This window comes from Ceratotherium simum, chromosome 1 (assembly GCF_057802395.1).
Source record: "Ceratotherium simum simum isolate JZ-2026a chromosome 1, ASM5780239v1, whole genome shotgun sequence".
NCBI classification, from domain to species: domain Eukaryota; kingdom Metazoa; phylum Chordata; class Mammalia; order Perissodactyla; family Rhinocerotidae; genus Ceratotherium; species Ceratotherium simum.
In genome coordinates, this window is record NC_141900.1 from 11,494,592 (window position 1) to 11,518,089 (window position 23,498).

General features: G+C 43.4%; 1 protein-coding gene across 4 annotated transcripts in view; it reads right to left on the minus strand.

The window, feature by feature from the left end:
- The window catches only part of VOPP1 (VOPP1 WW domain binding protein), a 137,917-nt gene extending 114,802 nt beyond the window's left edge, over nucleotides 1-23,115 (minus strand). For 2 of the 4 annotated variants that reach the window (XM_087434174.1, XM_014793666.2), the window contains exon 1: nucleotides 22,967-23,107. In XM_087434174.1, coding sequence (XP_087290300.1) covers nucleotides 22,967-23,020 — 54 coding nt within the window. In that variant the 5' untranslated portion in view covers nucleotides 23,021-23,107. Of the gene's footprint in view, nucleotides 1-22,966 lie in introns of all 4 variants that reach the window. The other 2 variants (XM_087434243.1, XM_087434096.1) reach the window with 2 other exon arrangements.
- Between the last annotated feature and the right edge of the window lie 383 nt (nucleotides 23,116-23,498).

A 23,498-nucleotide genomic window follows, 5' to 3' on the forward strand; every position in this document is an offset into this window, starting at 1 on the left:
AAAATAGAGGGAGAAGGGAGGTCTTATTCCTTTCTCCTCAGGGAAACTTTGAGTGGGGAGGGGGTCACCTAGGCACAGAAAGAGAGCCTGGCTCTCCTTTGCAAACAGAAACACACTGAAGGAGAAAATAAAAATTGAAGCAGGAGAACAAATACAAAATGGTTGTTGAGCTGATAAAGGGCGGAGAGGTGTAGGGACAGCACTGGGTGTCAGATTACGGACCAGTGAAACAGGAGGATAGGAAGTGGTGGGACCCGTTACAGTCAAACTCTGTGCCTTTTGCTGGTTTTTAACGTGCATCTCATGGGTAAGGCACTCCATTAAAAGACTAGATGAGATGGACAAATACAGCACCTTTTGGATTTAGAATCAGCAGTGAGAGAAGGAATACAAGTTAGCTGATTTCAAAAGCTCTCCACAAAATGTCTCTCTTCCCAAGAAGCTTAAATTGCTTTAAAAGGCTGTTCTCTTCACACTGTCTCTAGGAATGGGGTGGCAAATATTTTCTCATTCCAATCTTAAATTAAATGGCTGTCCCTATCAGAAAGCAAATGACACATACTAAGGACAGCAACCACCGTTGATTCAATATCTATCATTTGGCAGACTTTCACACTCACACAGGATCTCTAAGCTCACATATCTCCTGCAAGACAAGAATGATTTCCCCAGTGTTACAATTGAAGTCCAGGAAAGCTAATTGACATGCTCAAAAAGAAAATGCTAGGATCGGTTTAAAACTCAGATCTGTCTGGCTCCAAATTTGGCCTTTTCCTCCCCACACTACACCACCCTCCAAAAATGGGGGGCAACCTCAGGTCATGTAGCCCAAACTCCCTCCTAAGGCAGACGTCTGACCCACTAGGCCAGGACACACGGTGTTCACTAGCAGAAGAGAGCAACAAGGCAGCTCTGGAGCACTGTTCTCCTGAGAGACCGCCCAGAGCAAGAGTCACCTGACTGTGCTAAACCCAGAAGGGTGACAGAACACTATGAAGACAAGACACAGGATTTCCTAGACTGTCACCCTTGATCCCAAAGGAAAGATTATATATACTGCTGGCTGCAAATCGCTGACGAATGCTCATACACTTGAGAAGACAGGCAACCAAGAGCTGCACCTTGCACTGTTCTAATCATGATTCAAGTCAGAGTGGAGGTTCTTGTCTGGGTTTCAATGTTGTTACAGCAAAAACGACAACATTTGACAACGTAATTACAACTGTCAATCTTCCTAAAATGAATTAAACTTGGAAACATTCAGGGAGAAACAGCAGAAGCACAAAAGTTAATTATGCCTCATAACCTCACCCCAATGTCTGTGTGACACACCAAGAGGCACTGTTGGAAAGGAAGTGCAGCTCATCTGTTGTAATGGCTATTTTTAAATTGTGGAGTCAAGATATTTTTTTTAAAAGGAGGGGTTTGAGGGACAGTTTTTAATGCAGTCCCTAGCAATCAGTACCACCACCTTGCAGATTGAATGGGGATATATTTGCATTCCTACTTTTGCACCACTTGGGAGGAGGAGTCAGGGCAGGCTGATGGAGTCCTCACCAGTAACAATCTTTGTAAGGGGCCTGCTTCCAAAGTGAGGGAAATAAAAGACGAGACTGGGGAACCACAGGATGCTTACCTATGATACAGACCCTCAGACAAGGTTACTAGGTTTGGCTGTAAACTCCAATTCACCTACTGCAAAACAAATATTTAGATTCATAGATCTAGGCCTAACGATTTTGGTTCTGCTTTAAATATTTCCCTTAAAGAAACCAATGAGATAAACTGGGGGTCAGAAGTAGATACTTCCTTCAACCCTACTAGAAGCCCCCATGCCCTGTCCTCAACCCCAATGACCCTCCCTCACACACACACCATAACTACTTATGCTATACATCACCACATAAAGAGCCCCCATCCACAATCTTTGATTCCACTGGTATCACTGTGCTCCCTTCTCCTCCACCCTCAACATACAGACACATCCCTGTGCACACATGCACCTGTGCACACACACATTCACTCACATTCTTCCTAGGCCTAGCAGCCAAGCATCATTTCCTTCCAGACCATGGAGCCTAATAGCAGGGCTGCTCCCAGGTCTGTCCTATTCAGTATCATAGGCTGCACACTGCACAACTCAGGGGATGCCCTGTAGAAAGACTATGCTGTGATAGGCATGTCCTGGAAGGACGCATCTCAGCAACGCTGGCTGCTACTTTACCCTGTTCAAAATTTACAGCCTTGGATCTCTTTCCCTCCCACCCTTTGTGATTTCCAAAATGCAAAAGCTTATCCAGAACTGTGATCACTGGTGAAGAAAAGAGGCAGAAAGAACTACCCATACAAAGGTACTCCTCCTTATTTACTGCTGACAAGATAGGCTCTAAAACTTGTAAAGTGATCAATTAATTCTCATAAAATAAAATACACTTAAAAACATCTGATGTCTGCTACCCTCACTATTGGACATAGCACCTGGTTAAGGCAAGAGCATGGAGCAAGGTTTGGGACAGGACAGCTCCACCTCGTCCCATCTAAGGAACTGACAGGGCACTGAAGGGCATTGTGAACTAAGTCAAGGTTGGTTGGAATTTTAGGTCCATTACTGGATTTCAAGGAGGGAAGTGACAGATTAGATTAAGTTTTCAAAAGATTACACAGATAGAAGGAAGAGGGTTGGACACAGGAGAATGGCCTGAACTGAGGCAGGTAGAGAGGAAATGGAGGCCTGGGAGAGGTGCATTCTAGAAACCTGATAGAGGACTTGGGGACTATAGAACATGCAGACAGGGTGGGGCTGGAATGGCTCCAGTTTTCTGGAGTAGCATCCTGGGTGGGTGGTGGAGTCACTGACTGAGACAGAAACCAAAAGGGGGCATTTGGGGAAAGGGTGAGCTCTACTAGTGAAAATAAAAGAGTAAATAAATATAAACTAATGAATACCCAATATAGTCTACAAAACAAAACTCACTTGTTGTTGTTCTTTTATATGTGTTTAAGATGTTTCCCACCAGATTTTCCCTTCCTAATAATTTGTATACGGCAATGAGAAAACGGGTTTGTGTGCCAAGAGCCTTCGGGCTCACCTCTGCAGAGACCAAGCATTCACATTTATGAAGCAGCAAGTCCCAGCACTCACCACCCACCTCTGAGGGCTGTTTCTGGAGTCATCTACTCCCAGACAGCCTGCCAAGCCCCTTTAAACCTTCCCTGGCCCTATCACGGCACAGAGCACTGGGAAGAACAGGCTGGGCCCCTGACTGCAGCCTACCTAGTGAGGTAAGGGTTGGGAGGGGCATGGGGGCAGCCCAACGGGAGATGATGATTTGCACCAGGAGGTAAAGGCCACAAAGACAACCCAATGAGGCTCACTGGTTCCTGAGCTTCCAGTTCTTAAGCTTGTTTATCATTTGTGGATTCCATGAGCCAAAATTCCCATCTTCCTGATTTCCACATCCTATTTACAATAAAGACACCTCACTTAGGGTAACATGACTGAATTTCTCAGTCTCTAACAACCAAAAAGCCCAACACATGAACCATCTAGCACGAACTCCTTCTAGGCCAGGCCAGGCCAGACCCACAGAGAAGCAAATGCTATGCTTATATAAATTTATGCACTTGGGGTGGGGTGAAACACAGTATTTAAGAACAAGACTCTGAAGTCAATCTAACAGGGCTGGAATCCTGGCTCTAGCTAGAAAATCCTGGGTAAGCTTCTCAATCAGTGCCTTATTTGGCTCATCTGTAAAATGGATATAATGCAGCACTGAACTCAGAGGAGAGTTGTAGAGACGAAATGTCAGGTGCTTAAAACAGTGTTTGGCAGGATGTTAGCAGGATGGTAGAACGGGAGGTGCCCAGCTCACATCCCTCCACATAGACAACCAACTGGCAGCCATCCACAGACAAAATGTCTTTATGGGAGCTTTGGGATCCAGGTAAGAGGCTGCAAAACCCCAGGGAAGCCCCAAGACCAAGAAGAGCCACTTGGAGAAGGCAGGCTTGCTGACAGTGGCCCTGGCTAGAGATCAAAAGCAGTCTTGTCTCCCTATGGACTTGGCTCTGGCCCAGCTTGGCCATGGTCCTGCAACAACCAGCAACTGCCAATGGACCGGGAGTAGCCACACCCATCTATGCCCCTGTTAACAGGCCCACAACCTCAGACCCAACTGCAGCCCTGAAGGGGCCCTGTGATTTGGCCCCAGCCCCACTCTAAGGCAGCCTGGAATCATTCTTGCCAGCCCAAGGACTCAGCAACTTCTATGTTTGCCCCTCATAGCAAGTCTGCTGACTTCAGTCCCTGCTGTGAACCCTGAAGTTTCTCTGTGACTTGGTTCCAGGCCTGATGTATTGTGGTTCAGAAGCAAGGGATGCCCACCCAGGGAACTAGCACGAGACACACTTGTCTGAGCCCCTGGTAGAACGTCTGCTGACCTCAGTCGTGATTGCAGATCCTGAGGCAGCCCTGTGACCCTACTCCAACCCCACTCTATCTTGGTCCCAGAGACAGTGCTGCCCACCCAGGGACCTGGAGGGAATATGCTCAGGGATATGGTGGGTGCCACACCCATCCATGTCCCTGGTAACAGGCCCACCAACTGCAGACCTGGATTGGCACTGTAACCAGGCTGCAGCCCTGCTCAACCATACTCCCAGAGGCAGTCCCATCAACCCAGGGAATAGACAGGATCCACACCTGCCTGCACTCCTGGTAACAAGACCGCCAATGGCGAACACAACTGCAGACCCAGCAGTAGCCAGGTGACCAGGCTCCAGCCATGCTCAGCAGCAATCCCAGAGGCAGTCACATCAGTCTCAAGAAAGCAGCAAAACGTCTTCACCTACTGAAACCAGCCCGTAAAGACAGGAAGAGGTGTTTGCTCCTTCAAATGCACAGATATCAATACAGGGCTACATGGATCACAATGAATCCGGCCAACATGACACCACCACAGGAAGCTAATAAAGCCCCAGTAACGGATCCCAAAGAAATGGAGATCTATGAATTGCCTGACAAAAATTCAAAATAATTGTCTTAAGGAAGCTCAGCAAGCCACAAGAGAACACAGACAACTCAACAAAATCAAGAAAACAATATATGAACAAAATGAGAATTTCAACAAAATGACAGAAATCATAAAAACTACCCAAACAGAAATTCTGCAGCTGAAGAATACAATGAATAAAATGAAAAATGCAGTAGATTTCTTCAACATTACTCAATCAAGCAGGATAAAGAATCTGTGAACTCAAAGACCGGTATTTGAAATTATCCAATGAAGGGGGAAAACAAGAAAAAGAGTAAAGAAAGCATATGGGACTTATAGAACAACAGCAAGTGAACAAATAGATGCTTTATGGGACTCTGAGAAGGAGACAAGAGAGAGAAAGGGACAAAAAGTTTATTTAAAGAAATAATGGCTGAAACCTCCCCAAAACTTGGGAAGGATATGGCCATCCAGGTTCCTGAAGCTCCAAGTTCCCAAAGAGAATCAACCCAAAGACAATTACACAGAAACACATTATACTTAAATTATCAAAAATCAAAGACAAACAAAATTTTTAAAGCAGAAAGATAAAAAAGATATCACATACAAAGAAACCCCTGTAAGGCTATAAGTGGATTTCTAAGCAGAAACCTGATAGTGGGATGATACACTCAAAGTGACGAAAGAAAGAAAACCTGCCAACCAAGAATACTATACCAAGCAAAGCTATGCTTCAGAAATGAAAGTGAGATAAAGACTTTCTCAGACAAACAAAAGCTGAGGGAGATCATCACCACTAGACCTGTCTTACAAGAAATACGAAAGGTAGTTCTTCAAGTTGAAATGAAAGGACACTAATTAGTAACATGAAAACATACAAAAAATATAAAACTCACTGGTAAAGGTAAATACATAGTCAAATTCTGAATAATACTGTAATGCTGGTGGGTAAATAACTTTTAACTCTAGTATAAAAATTAAACACAAAATTATTTAAAATAACTATAGCTACAATAATTTGTTAATGGATACACAACATAAAAAGACATGTGACAGCAATAGCATAAAATCTGTGTGGGAGGAGTAAAAGTTACTGGCTTAAAATAGACTGATATAAGATGTTTTATGTAAGCCTCATTGTAACTACCAAGCAAAAAACCTACAGTAGATGCACAAGACTGAGAGAAATGATTCAAAGCATACCCCTAAAAAAATCATCAAATCACAAAGGAAGAAGGCAAGAGAGGAAGAACAAAGAAACTACAAAAAGTCAGAAAATAATGAACAAAATGGCAACAGTAAGTTCTTACCTATTAAAAATGACTTTAAATGGAAATGGAAATTTTCTAATCAAAAAACACAGATGGGGGGCCGGCCCCGTGGCTTAGCAGTTAAGTGTGAGCGCTCCGCTACTGGCAGCCCAGGTTTGGATCCCGGGCATGCACCGACACACCGCTTCTCCGGCCATGCTGAGGCCAAGTCTCACATACAGCAACTAGAAGGATGTGCAACTATGACATACAACGATCTACTAGGGCTTTGGGGGGAAAAACAAAAGGAGGAGGATTGGCAATAGATGTTAGCTCAGAGCTGGTCTTAGCAAAAAGAGGAGGATTAGCATAGATGTTAGCACAGGGCTGATCTTCCTCACAAAAAAAACAAACAAAAACACAGATGGGCTGAATAGATAAAAGAACAAGATTCAACTATATACTGCATACAAGAAACTCACTTAAGCTTTAAAGGCACACATGGGCTCAAAGCAAAGGGATGGAAAAAGATATTCCATGCAAATGGTAACCTAAAGAGAACAGAAGTGGCTATATTTATAACAGACAGAATAGACTTTAAGTCAAAAACTGTCACAAGAGACAAAAAAGGTCATTATATATGATAAAAAGGTCAATTCAATAGGAAGATATAACAGTTATAAAAATATAGGCACCCAACATCAGAGCATCTAAATATATAAAACAAATAGTAACCTGCAGGGAGAAACAGCAATACAATAATAGTAGGAGACTTTAATATCCCACTCTCTATAATGGATAAATTATACTCTCTCTAACACATGAATAATAAGAAATAAATTATTTCTAATTAATAGCAATAAGAAAACAGCAGAAATGAACAACACTACAGACCAAATAGACCTAACAAACATATACAGAACTTTCCAACAGTAGAAGAGTATACATTCTTCTCAAGTGCACATGGAACATTCTGCAAGACAGATTACAGCTTAGTTCACAAAACAAGTATTAACAAATTCAAACAGATCAAAGGATTGCAAGTTCAAAGACTTAAATGTAAGACCTTAAACTGTAAAACTTCTAGAAGAAAATATAAAGAAAAAGCTCCTTGACATGGGTTTTGGCAATAATTTTTTTGAATATGACACCAAAAGCACAGGCAACAAGAAACAAAAATAAACAAATGTGACTACACCTAACCAAAAAACTTCTGCAGAGCAAAGGAAACTATCAATGAAACGAAAAAGCAACCTACAGAATGGGAGAAAATATTTGCAAACCATATATCTGATGAGGGTTAATATCTAAAATATGCAAGGAACTCATAAAACTCAATAACAACAACAACAAAATAACCTAATAAAACACAGGCAAAGTACCTGAATAGACATTTTTCCAAAGACATCCAAGCGGTCAACAGGTACATGAAAAGGTGCTCAACATCACCAATCATCAGGAAAATGCAAATCAAAACCACAATGAGATATCACTTCATACCTTCCAGAATGGCTATTATCCAAAACACAAGAGATAAGTGTTGGAAAGGGTGTGGAGCTAAGGGAACCCTTGAGCACTGTTGGTGAGAATGAGAATCCATCCAGTAGTTATAGAAAAGAGTATGGAGGTTTTTCAAAAAATTAAAAATAGAACTACCATATGATCCAGCAACCCCACTTCTGGGTATACACCCAAAAGAAATAAAATCACTATCTTGAAGAGATATCTGAACTCTCATGATCATTGCAGAAGTAGTCACAATAAGGTAAGATAAGGAAACAATCTAAGTGTCCATCAGTAGATGAAAGGGTAAAGAAAATGTGGTGTGTGTGTGTGTGTATATATTTTTACATAAAATAAATTTATTTAAATAAAATATATATTTATTTAAAATATTAATATACATAATGATTATTCAGCCTTAAAAATAAGGAAATGCTGTCATTTGACAACAAGGATGCACTTGGAGGATATTATGGTAAGTGAAATAAGACAGACACACAAAGACAAATACTGCATTATCTCACTTATATGTGGAATCTAAAGTCAAACTCATAAAAGCAGAGAGCAGAATGGTGGTTGCCAAGGGTTAAGAGGAGGAGGAAACGGGGAGATATTGATCAAAGGGTACAAAAGTTCAGTTATGCAAGATGAATAAGTTTTGGAGCTCTAATGTGCAGCATGGTGAATATAATTAATAAAACTGTATAGTATACTTGAAATTTGCTAAAAGAGTTGATCTTAAGTGTTCTCACCACACACACAAAAAAGGTAAATATGTGAGGTGATGTATGTGTTAATTAGCTTGACTTTGGTAATCATTTCACAATGTATACATTTGTCAAAACATTACATTATACACCTTAAATATATACAATTTTTATTTGTTAAGTATACCTCAGTAAAGCTAGGAAAAAAAAAAGAAAATTTGAAAGTATCAGAATTTTTTTAAAAAATAGTATTTGCCAAACAATCATCACCATTATCTTTTATAAATCAGAGAGCTTGGAGAAATGAAATAATGTTGGAGAGTCTAAAAAATACTCAAATGTAAGATGTTTCAAAAAAGTACTATAAAATACTCCACATACTAGCAAGAAGGTTTCTATGTCTGTTTATATCTGAATCACTGGGTTGATTTTTCCATTTGACAACAGCGTTCCTTAAGAACCCATCTAACACCATCCCCATCCAAAGCAAGTTTCCCATTGGGAAATATTAAGGAGAGAGGGAAGAGATGGGGATCAAGTAATACCACTAGGCCAAAACAGAACAAATATAAGGGAGACACTCTGGACGTTGACTTATTTGCATAGTGTGAGGAATTTTTGCAACCCACAATGCAACTACAAGGAAAGGACCAAACCCCAGAGAACTGCAACATGAAACAGTGCAGAGAACCTGAGGACGGCAGAGAGGCACTGAACAAACGAGCTCTGGGGAAGGCCCAAAGCTGGACCTCTTACCATAGGAGATAATAAATTTCCTCAAAGTTTACATCACTTGAATTGGGTTTCCTGTTACTCAGGGCCAAAAGCATTCTAATCGATACACATTCTAATAAATAAAATACTCCGTAAGTAGAGGCACACAAGAAAATCCTTCCTTTTTTTTTTTTTTGTGAGGAAGATCAGCCCTGAGCTAACATCCGATGCCAATCCTCCTCTTTATTTTGCTGAGGAAGACTGGCCCTGGGCTAACATCCATGCCCATCTTCCTCCACTTTATATGGGACGCCGCCACAGCATGGCTTGACAAGCGGTGCGTCAGTGCATGCCTGGGATCCGAACCCACAAACCCCGGGCCGCCGAAGCGGAGCATGTGCACTTAACTGCTTGCACCACCGGCCAGCCCCACATCCTTCCATTTTTTTAAGTGTTTATACTTTAAAATTCCCCCAGAGAAATAAGTATAAACTCATACAAATAGTGTGAATGTTTCACACCTGCTAACTTGTTTACATGTGCGCAACAGCATGGATAATACTGTTTTAATCAGTGAGTGGACTCTACTACCCAGGAAATGCTCTGCTAATGCCAATTCCAACCATCTCTGGTCAGCCTCTGGAGAGCCGTGACCTCCCTGTACAGAGGCAGCATGACTGTGCCATGTGCTGTGCAGTCCTCCTGCCTCCTACGTTCACCCATCAATCCACTCACACTTGTACCCCAGCCCCCCTGTAGCCAAAGACCCTACAGAGTAAGGACTTCAGACCAAGGCCGAAAACACTAGTAAGGCTAACCGGATGACACCTAACCCTAGCATCACCAGTGAAACTGACTGACAAAGAAACAGCTATTTCAGTGTCCTAAGACCTTTTCAGCAATAATGATACAGACTGGCTAAAAAAAAAGCAAAGGAAAAGTCACTGTTCAAGGTCAAAGAGGAGCTAGCTTCAATGAAAAGCTTTAAGTTTCCTTCTGAAGACTTAACTGTGTTAATTATATTTGTGCTCAAACTACATAAACAACTTAGCCAGGTTAGGTGGATATTAACAGTTTCCTTTCTTCTGGGTGCTCACCTCTCTGGGATGGTGATTTCAATGAGATCCTGAGCCATCTACCAAGAGAAGAACTAGACACACAACTGAATTCTGATCAAAAGGGTGGGAGCCAGGAAAGGCACCAATTCTAGTTGTGACAATCATCACCAAATAAATCTACCTCCACTCTTGGCAGCTTTACTAAATACATCATCAGGACATGCTGACACTTAGAAGGGGATCAGATAGACTCCAAAGGAAGAAGCTGACCCCACGAGTCTTATGGGAGAAGTATGACTCCTGTCCAGGAGGAAGTCTCCAAGGGCAGCCACTACCTGCAGAGCTGATCATGTGCCAGCCCAACAAGCTGCTAGTGATGGCCTCTCACACCTGACTCAGCTGACCAGAGCCCAGGTGTCATGATTTCAAAGACTAGTTCCTTTCCGGTAAGGAAGTAGTAAAAGCATCAAGTGCATAAAGAAACCTGTGGTCTCAATTCCATGACAGAAACCTTTTCCCTATCTGCAATTTGTCTTCTCGTGCAACTCAGAAAAGTTGGAAAGGAACCTCAGCTTCCACTGGGGTGACCACCACATATTTTTACTGTTGTTCTACCAAGAACGCAAAGCATGAAACAGACCTAACACATGTTAATGAATCCTGACTCCCCCCTGGATGAAGTACAGTGACTTGTGGCACACATTCACTCATTTACTCGCTCCACTGCCCATCTTAGAAAGGCTTTGAACTGCAAAGGTCAGTGTCCCATAGGATAACCTCATAATGTGGTAATGGACTGTAAAACTCTTCACTAACAGTGCTTTAGTTACAAAAATCTGTTTTAAGCAATAATTTTTTCCAACCTTGTGGTAGACAAAAGAATGTCTACCTCTCAAAGATGTCTACAATCTAATCTTTGGAACTTGTGGATCTGTCACCTCACATGGCAAAAGGACTCTGCAGATGTGATTAAGTTAAGGATCTTGAGATGAGGAGATTATCCTGGCTAATACAGGTGAACCCAGTGTAATCACAAGACCCTTTATAAGTGACAGAGAGAGACAGAAGTGTGAGCGAAATTTGAAGATAACTAGACTGCTTGTTTTGAAGATGGAAGAGGGGACCACCAGCCAAGGCATGGGGGCAGACTCTAGAAGCTTGAAAAGCAAGGAAACAGATTCTCCACTAGAGCCTCCAGAAGAAGTATAGCCCTGCTGACACCCTGATGTTAGTGAGACCAATTTAGGACTTCCAACCTCCAGAACTGTAAGATAATAAATTTGTGTTGTTTTAAGCCATTAAGTTTGTGGTAATTTGTTACAGCAGTCACAGGAAACTAATACAAACCTCACAGCAAGTTCTTTTCTCATAGAACAATATCCTCACTCTCCCCTTCTCCCAAAGGCTCACATCTACTGAATGTGCCCCGTTCCCTCACCTCACTTCCACGTGACTTCCAATTTTTTTTTACTACCATGCTATCTTCATTTCTCAATCCATCAAGCCCTTTCACACATTCCAGCAATGACCCTAAATCAGCCATCTTAACAATAACCACCTAGAACTCTCTTACTCCTGACATACTGCCATGCCCACAGCACCAATCCCAACTCTAGTAGCCACCTTCCCATTCCTCTGCCCCCATGCCACCAGGAGGCAAGCCAAGCCACTTGGCTGTATCCACAGGACTATTAGAAATGCTTACTCTAAACCTCAACCATGGATGCTCTGAGATGCACAGACACATGGTTTCCCAGTGGACCTTCCCACAACAGCTCTCAGACCTTTACTATTTCTTAAAGTTCAGATCCTTTCCAACTCCCCTCCATGGCTTACTTTAACAAAGAGTCTAGGACATCCCACCAGTGTTGCCCCAACCTCTTTCAAACCCTCTTCCTCTTTCCTGAGGCTGATCTCTAAATTCAAGCTCCTGATCCCATCCCCACTTCCTCTGCCAAAATCTTTTGGACCAAGCAGGCCCTCTAGGAGCTTAAGGTCTAAAAGGTTCACAGACAACAAACAGGCAATTAAAATACCTGAGCTAGGAGCTCCTGGAAGTGGCTTGCCCTAGCCCAGCACCTAACTCATACTTGAGGGGACAATCAGCGTAGTCTTCCTGAAGGTCTTCAACTATGGTGGGAGTTGAAATGGCAAAGTCAGAGGGAGGGGGGAAACAGTCAGAGAAAGTGTGGTGCCTTCAGGGACTCACAGCAAGCAGTTTAGTCTGGCTGGGCTGACAGAAGACTAGAATGTCATCATCTCATCAGAAGCACCATGCATCTGTTAAAAAATAAAGACACCTGGTGCCCACGCCCGGAAATTTGGATGCACTTGGTCCAGGCTGCGGCCCAGGTGCAGGTAATTGTTAAAAGCTCCCCAGGCCATTCTAATGAGTAGCCAGGGCTCAGATAGGCAGGGAAGTCCCTGGGGGTATCAGAAACTTTCTAAGAAAAACTCAATTTCTAGATCTTCAACTCCCATGTGTCCTCTTTCCTAAAACCGACCTGCCTGAGAACACAGGCCCTGGGCAAGATGTTGGTCAAGTGGCCATGCTAGTTTCCCTTTCACAATCACCCTCCTCCCCCTTTACAAAGCAAAGAACACCTCCTACCCATTCCTAATCTTACTAGGATGTGCTAGAACTGAAAACTGTCCAGGGTACCAATCTAAGGCCACTGTAATCACTGGTATCAACACTGTTAAAGAGAAGTCATTCTGCCACTTGTTAAACTGGTAAACTTTGTCATGACTATTGCAATAGGGGAGAGACAGATTGAGCTCAAATCCAAATACAACAAGGACAAGTGGGGATTTACAGCTAAGGAGCAAACTGGAGGGGCCAGTGGATGGAAAACTACTAAGAGGAAACATCAAGGGTAGGGGCATTCTTAAACTGATTTAACAGAATTCTTGCTAAAGGCAGGTCAAAGTGATTGGATATCAAGGATAGGGGGATGACTTAGCAAGATTCTTGCTAAACTTGGCTCAGTATGGATGGACATGGAAGGCCAAGGTAGAGGTCTAGTCAAGAAGACAGCTCCGAGGAACTTAACTAAAGTTTGGTCAAGGAGACTATCTTTGTCAGCACATTTCTTACATCTTAGGTGGTCTCAAATTCTTTCCTTTTAATTAAATTGAAAGATGACCTAATACATATTACTATAAGGTTTGGGCATATTACTCAAAAGTTGTTCAATATGAAACCTCTTCCACTTCCACCAGTGATACGTGATCTAATTGAAAAAAAATCCTCATCTATCGCACTCAGAAATTTATTTCCAATAAACTTTTCTGTTATGTTTAATAATATTCAGTTTGTAACATATTTACAAACAAATGTGATGTCTCAATCAAATGTGATAATAACTGTAATAACTCAATCTATTAGTCAATTTTTAATCTCTTAAAGGTTTAGCTGAGGAAATGTTTTAAAAATTAATTCAGATACACACAGAATGAAAGTAGAGGTCCAAAGACAAATGGGAATGCTGTTAAATTTCCAACTGTTAGAGATGAGTTTTTCACATATTTTTTTATTTTTTGGTGAGGAAGACTGGCCCTGAGCTAAGATCCATTGCCAATCTTCCTCTTTTTGCTTGAGGAAGATTGGCCCTGAGCTAATATCTGTTCCAATCCTCCTCCATTTTGTGTATGGGACACCACCACAGCATGGCTTAATGAGTGGTGTGTAGGTCCAAACCCGCGAACCCTGGGTCACTGAAGCGGAGTGTGCCAACTTAACCACTAGGCCACTGGGCTGGCCCCTTGTTTGCATATTTTTAAAAGAAAGATAATCAGTATCAAAATGCTAATGGTATTTAGATTCTAACAAATACATTAAAAGAGTGATGTTACAGTTTAATTTTAAATAGTCAATTTTCACAATACACAAGGGATCAAATCCATTGATCTCATTGGATCAAATTCATTGATCAATTAAAATCTATGATAAAAAAATTACATGTCAACTTAAAACTATGTGAGGGGGTGTATAGTTTTTGAAAATTCCTTAAGAGAGTACACAAACAAAAATTTTGACAATCTCTGAGCTACAGAAAAGTGGTCAGGACGAAAGTGACAAGAAATAAGTAAAAAAGAACAAAGGAAAGAAAGCAGGATTCCTAAAAAGACTAAGGCATGCTTAATTGCTTGGAGTTTATCTTGAGGTCTACAGAGAGCAGCTGAGGCTACAGAGATTTTATCTAAGGGAGAGATCCGACAGCAGCAGCAGCATGAGAAAGATGCCCTTAGGCTGCAGGCATTTTGCTTCACACACCCCACACTCCTCCATCTTCTGGCTTCTTTTCTATCCAACTCATTCACGGAATGAAGGACCCGAAACTACGAACTTCCACGAACTCACATACACACACACACACACACACACACACACAAACACATACACATACTCCCACACTCCTCCCCCCCATAAAAGTTTAGGATCCGTCTCCACTCTCTCCATGAAGCCATATTTTGACTCTTAACAACACTGTCACAAATCACAAAACACCAAGAGACTGAGACCAGCTAAAAAGCTAATGAAGCATTTCACTCATCTTTACTCCTAGTTACACAGATAATAGTCAAGATGTCCCCTGTGTGGCTGCTGCCTTTTGCTCAACCATCCAAACAGCATGTAAGGGGGAGAGAAGGCTAGTTTGGACCCTTTTATTGTTTTACCCAGGGCAAAAAATTAAGAGCCAAAGGTAACAGTAATCACAATCTTCCTTTCTCTTGTTTTGGACACTAATAGCCAAATTTCTTCTCTATCCAGTCACAGACATGGCAAAAAGGCGAGGAAACACAATTTTTAAACAAAAGGGTATTTTGGAGCCCTCCCTTTTTGCAGATGCGCAGCCTCCATTTTGGCAAGGAACCTGGGTATAGGAACCTGGCTTAGAAACAACTGACAATGTTAACAATCTGTTGCTCCAACCTGCGTGAGGGTTAAGTTCGAAGTGGGGGCTTTTCCCAGGGCCTCCCTAAACACTAGGGCATTTTTCCCTTTTTACAGGTGAATCAACTGAGTCAATGAGAGCGTAAGTAATTTACTCAAAGATTTCCAGCCAATACACAAATAGCTGAGATTCTACAACACGTGGTCATGTCACCATCTGCTATGGTCTGAATGTCTGCATCCCCTCAAAGTTCACATGTCGGAATCCTAATGCCCAATGTGATGGTATTAAGAAGGGGGGCCTTCAGAGGGCGATTCGATCACAAGCGTGGAGCCCTCATGAATGGCATTAGTGCTCTTACAAAAGAGATCCCACAGAGACTTCCTGCCCCTTCCACCGTGTGAGGACACAGCCAGAAGGTGCTGGCTATGAACCAGGAAGAAGGCCCTTACCAGACCATGCTGGTGCCTTGACCTTGGACTTCCAGCCTCCGGAATGGTGAGAAATAAATTTCTGTTGTTTATAAGCCACCCAGAAGGTGGTTATTTTATAGCAGCCCAAACAGACTAAGACACCATCCAAATGTGAAACTTAACTATCATCCAGCTATCGCCCATGCTTTAAAACGCAATCAATCAATTTCAAACCTGATTTATAAGATACCACCACTTTGTTCTGGTTTGAGTAAGTTGTTCTCTTGTCAAGATCTTTGAAGTACGAAGCTGGGCTTCCTGAAATAATCTATATCTATATTTATATCTATCTATTGTGGGAGATCAGAATTGACCACCTCAAAATGTCTCTTTAGGGCCCGGCCCCATGGCGTAGTAGTTAAGTGTGCACACTCTGCTGCTGGCGGCCTGGGTTCAGATCCTGGGCGCACACTGACACACCGCTTGTCAGGCCATGCTGTGGCGGCGTCCCACATAAAGTGGAGGAAGATAGGCACAGATGTTAGCTCAGGGCCAGTCTTCCTCAGCAAAAAAGAGGAGGCTTGGGATGGATATTAGCTCAGCGCTGATCTTCCTCAAAAAAAAAAAGAAAGTCTCTTTACCTTGATTATTTTCTCTGATGGACACTGGACCTCCCCTACTAACTGCCTAAATGAATTTAACTCTGGGTATGGATAGACTGGGAGGGGCCTTGCTAAGCCCATGCTTATCAAAGTTCTGTTTACCAAATATTTACATTTGTAAGGGAAATCTCCATTTGTAAAGGCATCTCCCTCTCGGTACCCAGAAGAGTGGGGGATGACCTTACCTCTAGAAACTCTTATCAGTACAAAAGGAGAAGACTTAAATCTACATACTCTTGATTGCTGTGCTTTCTGGTCATCTCCCATAGCTGACTTCCCATACCCCCACATCCTCCTTTGTCTACCTGAATATGCTATTTAAGTTGAAAAACCTCCGCCATTTGTCAAGAAACTCAGTTTCCCTGGTTTCTCCCATGGACACATGTTATAAAGCTTTGTCTGATTTTCCCCTGCTATTCAGTCTCATGTCAATTTAATTTGTAGCCCAGCCAGAAAGGACCCAGAGTAGGTAGAGGATAGTTTTCCCCTCCTTCACTATCTATCTATATTCACCGCCTCCCTGTCTTCTCTGACCACTTGACTCCTTAATCCCAACAAGCGAAAATCACTGCTTCCTAATCAACAAACACAATGGCCTTGCATAAGGCTCCTTCTCAACTGCTATGCAGCATGAGTGCAAATAACTCCCAAATTTAGATATCTTGCTCGTTGAGTTCTAGACTCTCATTTGTTGGATCTCTCCTCACCAATGGCAGATGATCAAACACTTCAAAACACTTCACATCTAAAGCTGAATTTTGACTTTTTAAAATTAAGGACATCAGTGTTCTCCAAGTCAAAATCTCAATCATCTATCTCAACCCAGATTAAGTCTCCATCTTTGACTCGGCTCTGTACAACATTTTTATTAATCAGTTGGATAAAGCTAACAATGGTATGATAATCAAATCCACATATGGCACAAAACCATAAAGGATACTGGATTTTAAAAAACAGTATTGAGACAGATGTTGACAGGCTTAAGAAAATGAGATGAAAGAAGTAATGTGAAATATAATGAGAATTGATAGTTCTCAATTTAGCTTTTAAAAATTATAATAAACAGCTCTAAAACTGTTGCAAAGGTTTGTGCAGCAGCACATGTTAAAGAGATTTAAGTGTCACTGCAGACTCAATGTGAATCTCTTGGCTTTTCTGCACAATGAAAAGGTCCAAACAAGAGTTGTGATAGTGCCAGTGAGACCACACCTATAGAACAGAGTGCCCTTACTGTTCAAGTAAGACTCGATGGGGAAGAGATGGGAGACAAGCCAAAGACTTCGTGACAAAACGTACTCACCAATGAACTCATTCCTTCTAAAATAGTGCACCAACACCCCAGCCCACTTAACACTAGCAGCTCCATAATTAATCTCGGACGAGAGGATCACAGGAGAGTACAAAACAAAATACCACACAAATAGACAGCAAAATGACCTTGCAGATCTCACGAAGATGCAGTAGCTCATGAAGTCTATGAAAGAGACAAAAGAATCTGTCAGTTAAGCCACTAACAATGACCCAACAGATGCCCAAAGGAGAATGATATGAATAAAAAAAACCAGGGCCAGCCCGGAAGCATAGCAGTTAAGTTCGTACACTCTGGTTCAGCGGCCCAAGGTTCGCAGGTTCAGATCCCGGGCCCAGACCAACACAACGCTTGTCAAGCCATGCTGTGGCCGCCTCCCATATAAAGTAGAGGAAAATGGGCACAGATGTTAGCCCAGGGCCAATCTTCCTCAGCAAAAAGAGGAGGATTGGCAACGGATGTTAGCTCAGGGCTAAATCTTCCTCACAAAAAATAAATAAACAAACAAACAAATAAATAAATAAAATGAAAAAGACCAAGAGAAGCTGGAGGTAGGAGTTGGGGGTGGGATTTTGATTACTAGAACAAATAATTCTGGGAAAAAAAGAAAAAACACCTTCCTATGAGCATGCCACTAACTTTCAATGTCAAGTGAAGACTATCTTATTCTGTATCATACACTTTTGTTAGAAAAAGTAATCTCTCCCTCCCCCGACAACTGACTCATAATTCTAAACAGGAGTACTTAGGCTAAAATTAGCTTTATAATTTGGGCTTTGTTTTTTCAAAATAAAGTCTCAAACTTTTTTCCACTATCAACTATGAAATTCTGATCCTTGTTTTAACTGGATTCACTTCCAGCGGCCTTTTTCTAGAACAAATTATTTTCAGACAGTTAGGATTTCCTAAGCACTGTCTAGTTCGGCAGAGTTTTCAAAGGGCAGTTGTTAGGATAGTGAAATCACTCAAAACCACGTCTTGGGAGAAATGATGCAAGGAAATGAAGCCTGGAGAAGAAAACAGTGGGGACCATAACAGCTGTGCTCAAATACTGAGGGGCTGTCACTGTGATTTTATTTCTTCTGAAAAGCCCAAGAGTACAGAACTAGGACTAGAAACAACGAAGACATTTCTAAACAGAAAACTTTAATAACTGAAGTTGTCCAAAAAGTTGATGCTTTGTTTTGAGAGCAAGTGAATTTCCAACAGCAGAGGTGTTTAAACAAAGATGAGCTCTGAGTTCTTGCACAGGTGCCTCCTTCAGAGTCCACAGCTCATGAATTACCTAACCCTCTCCCACTGTGGGCCTACTCAGGGTCATTACCCATAGATCTATTGATTCCTTCAAATAGTTACTGAATGGGTCAGAGCAAGGGGCATGGGAGGGGAATTGAGTTGAAATTTTATATAGTGTGGTCAAGTCAGGCTTCGTTGCGAGGGTGACATTTAAGAGGCCCCATCAAGACAAGATGATAAACGTGAGTTCTAGGAAAGTTATTTGCCATCCCACAGCTAGATAATCAAGTGGCCACTAGCCTAAGCCAGACACTTTTAGAGTCACTTCCCCCTAGTTGGTCTTTACAGCTATGCATAAGCCAAAAAGAAAGCAAGGGCCAATTAGAGCCCCGAGTCTTGGGCCCAAGGTCCCAGGCCCTCCTTGCATAGCTGGAGCCAGATTTTCCCCACTTCATAGCGGAGTCCTTGTCACCTGCTTCATTTATCACTGCCACCTTTCAAGCATCAGCACCCAGCCTCCCATGGAGCTTCCAGAGAGAAAAATCTCCCTACAGTCTTCTCTTTCATTCAAATTGCATGTTGCTCAGATTCTAAAACCTGTCAAGAGTGGGACGGTTGCAAAAGTTTATTTCAGAAAATTGGCAACCAGGGGGTGCCACATTCACTGGAATTCCAAGGCAAAATAAACATTCGGTAGGAGACAAAAACACTCTTTTGTGTGTGTGTGTGAGGAAGAGCAGCCCTGCTGCGGCCCTTGGCTAACATCCGTGCCCATCTTCCTCTACTTTATATGGGACGCCGCCACAGCATGGCTTGACAAGCGGTGTGTTGGACTGTGCCCGGGATCTGAACCTGTGAACCCCGGGCTGCGGAAGCGGAGCGCACGCACTTAACGCTGCGCCACCAGGCTGCCCCAACAAAAAAACACTCTTAAACACACCTTGGTTCTAACTTCAAGACTCCTGGGCATCAAAATACACAGGACTTTAGAGAACTACTCAGTAATCCTCCTATTTTCCCTAGATTTAAAAGATAATGTTCGCTTTCCAATGCTCTCTCTCTAAGAAAAGACTGCTCCTTTCCTAACCCAAGAAGGACTGTTCTTTTGCCAGAACAACTTTGAAACACAGGATAGCCTCACTTAAAGGTTTCCAGGTTTTGGTTCCAGGGAAGGGTCAGAAAGACACTGACGCGGGTCCCTTCAATAAAATAACCTAGTACAGCCTTCATTCTCCTGGTAAATGGATGCAGCAGAATCCCCAGCACTTGCACAGGGAACTTGATACTAAACAGTATACAGTCATGCATCGCCTAACAACAGGGCCACATTCTGAGAAATGCATCCATAGGCAATCATTGTGTGAACCTCATAGAGTGCACTTACCCAAACCTAGATGGTAAGCCTACTACACACCCAAGCTCTGTGATACTTATCTTATCTTATAAGACCACTGTTGTATATGCAGTCCCTCGTTGACCAAAACGTCCTTATGCAGTGCAAGACTGTACTACACATTTCTGGGCTCATTTCAGTAAGGACAGAGCCCTTAGAACAAACACTACTAATTATATTACAAAAGCATCAATAAGCTAACCTCTAGAAAGAGACTGTGGTGACAATAACTAGAAAATAACACACCAGAGTTGAAAGCCCAGAGGAGGCACATATGCTCAGGGCCTAATTACTCCCCAGGTTCAACCAAAGCACAATCACACTCACACTTAACAACAGCGAGACTGTGCACAAGTTCTTTAACAACCCTCATTTGAAATAAAAATGGGGGTAAAAGTAATTGCTAAGAGGATTAATGAGTTAATATTTGTAAAGTGCTTAGAACAATGCCTGACTCTATAAGTGTCTGCTAAGTAAAAAAACAAATGTGCAATCTTTATATCTAATAGGTAAGGGAATTTCTACAAAAGAATGATGAGGCTGGGGAGGAAAGCCTTTCCCAAATCAGCTTTTAGATTCCCTCCCTACTCAAGGACTTCTCACCAGCATGAACCCCCTGTGTGATCCTGGGTGGTGTTGGCTAAAAGCAAGGCGCTGACGGCCAGAATGGAATACCCATGGTCACAACAGCCCCCTTCTTCCATGTGGTTTATGATCCACTACACTACGACTACAATGAAACCAGCTCAAACAGAACAAAGAAACAAAGACAAATATCCCAGGTTGCAGCTGGCTGTCAGAAGCTATCAAATATCTCCCTCAATTGTTTTATGCCCTTAACATGAAGAGAACCCTTTGCCTCCTCACATACTCAGCAACTGTAATTGCACATTTATGTATGTGATTCAGGACTTCAAAAGCATTAAACATGTTCTGATAACAACCAATTTTAGATGAAATTCAGAGCAACCAATTTAAAATGAAAACATCTCAGATACATATCTCATGTATAAAATTCCAGGTGATGAATTATAAAGAAATCTCCTTAATTCCTTAGAGAGACACCTCTCTACCACAGACGAAATAGGTGCTTAGGATAACCATCATGTAAAAGTGGGCTACACCACACCATCTTTTTGAAAACAAAAAATTACCAATCATCAAGATATTCAACTTCCTGAAAGCATCAGCTTAGTCATTTCGGTTTTAGTGCTGTCACAGTTATGTCTTTAAGATGCCTTATAAGATGTTTCAAACTTTCAGACATGATTTGAACTCTCTATTAAGATGATAAATTCCTACACAACAAAACAGCTCTCTGGGAAAGAACTGAGTCCCTGAGGCAATCGAGGCCACAGTCAGAGCACAACACGACACAGACTAAAGACCTGGGAGAGGTGGAACCAATAAATGCTAGATAATTTCATCAGGCGCTGATTTAAAAGGGGGTGGGGGCATTGCAAGCGTAGGTATAGATGCATTTGTTTTTATATAAATAATGCTCTCAGATTCACTTCTCCATTGTCCTGTCTGGTGAGTCACCAGGGGATGTGATTCCTAAGGTCTTAAAATTCTGAACAAATGGAAAGAATGCAAGTGGGAGGCACTCCACAAAAACATTAAATACTAAGCCAGGGGGATATTAAGAACAAAAACAGGCAGTCTTTGCTACGGCAGAGCCTGGCGCAAGAAACTTTTCCATCGCCCTTCCTTTCAACAACGCTCAGACTCTCCCTCCCAACATTTTGTAACAATAATTTTTTAATAAATGAAGAAAACCAAGTAGTCATTTCCAGCGCTAATACTCAACTATTAAGTTACAACCCTCTAAAATAGAAAAGACAGAAAGAGATGTAAGTTACTCATTACCCATTTCCTTTGACTTCATTAATTTGATGCAAATTTCCTCCAAAATAATGAAGCTGAGCAGGGAGTTGAACAAGCCCTAATTCAGACTCTACACCCCAGAAACCCACTAGTTCACACTTTAAAGAACCCGCTTTAGCAAGAACGGAGTGGCCCCCTATCAGAAAGTGCCACTTTGGAGCCAGGGGCGGCCGGGGGTCCCCACGTGGGTTGCGGTCACCAGGCGCTTCCACCCTCAGTCGCTTCAACAAGTTCCCTCTCTCGACTTCAGCAAATCACACCCACCACCCAAGCTCTCCGTGGAGTTTTTCTCTCCCATCTAAGGACTTTGCGCTTCATTTTCACAAGCAGTAATGTTTCCTCCTGCTCATATCTGCTATTTCCATGGCAGTCCCCCGACCTATTCCCACAACTGCATCTCTTGGCGCTCGACCCTCCAGCTGCCAACCCACTCCCACCTCGAACTACTCGGCGCCCTGGCCTCTCTGCGCCTGCGCCGCTCCCGGGAACCACCGCCCCCCCCAACCCCCACCCCCGCCCGATCCCGGACCCTCCTCCGGGCATAGGGGGGAAACGGGAAGTACAGCGCATAAGGGGCACTCCTGGGTCCTCCAAACCGGCGCGAGAAGCGAGAGAAATGAGCAAGACCCCACCCAGGAGGAGGTGGGGGTGTATGGGGAGGGAGGCGGTGTTGGGTGGGCGTAGAAGCGGAGGACAGACAGGAGCAGGGGAAGCGCCCGGGGGGAGCCTCCCTGTCAACTGAGTCCCTACGCCTTCCAGCACCAGGAATTATGCAGGTCCGTGAGGATGGACTCTCGGCCGCTCGACCTTTCCGTGTTGTCTCAGATGGTCTTCTGCGGGCGACTCGGGACTGCGCCCCGCTCAGCCCCCTGCATTGTTCGCGCTCCGCGAGCGCATCCGGGAGGCGACCCGGGCGGCGCGGCCTCGGCCACCGGCCCCTACCTCCACCAGCAGCCCGAGCAGCAGCGCCACCACCCTTCCTGGCAGGCAGCTCATGGTTCCGCGTTGTCTCCAGGCGCGCCTGCCTCTCAGGTCGCAGGCGCGGGTCAGCGGCACGTACCCCGCGCGGCTGGCAAAAGGGCAGGCGGGCGAACGCTGGGCGTGCCAGAAGCCAGGACGCGTCGCGCTCCGCCCCGCGCTCCACCCCCGGCCGGCGCGCGCTCCGGACACGCCTCCTGGAGCGCGCGCGGGCGGGCACCCGGAACCAAGCCCCGATTAGGGGCACGGCTGCTGGACGCCGGGGTCTCCGAAGCCGGAACGCGCGGCAGGAGCCAGGACAGGGGTCGCAGGGCCGGATGAGGCGGAGAAGAACTGAAAGCTGTCTCCTCCTCGGGGGAGATTGTCCTCTCACCCTTGAATAGACCCAGGAAGGTTTTTAAGAGAAGCATAGTTTCCGCGGGGTGAGGCGTGTTCCAGAGGAAGGTGACTGTAGATGAACCCGTTGCTCCGTCTTGCTTCCTTTGCCTCCATGTTT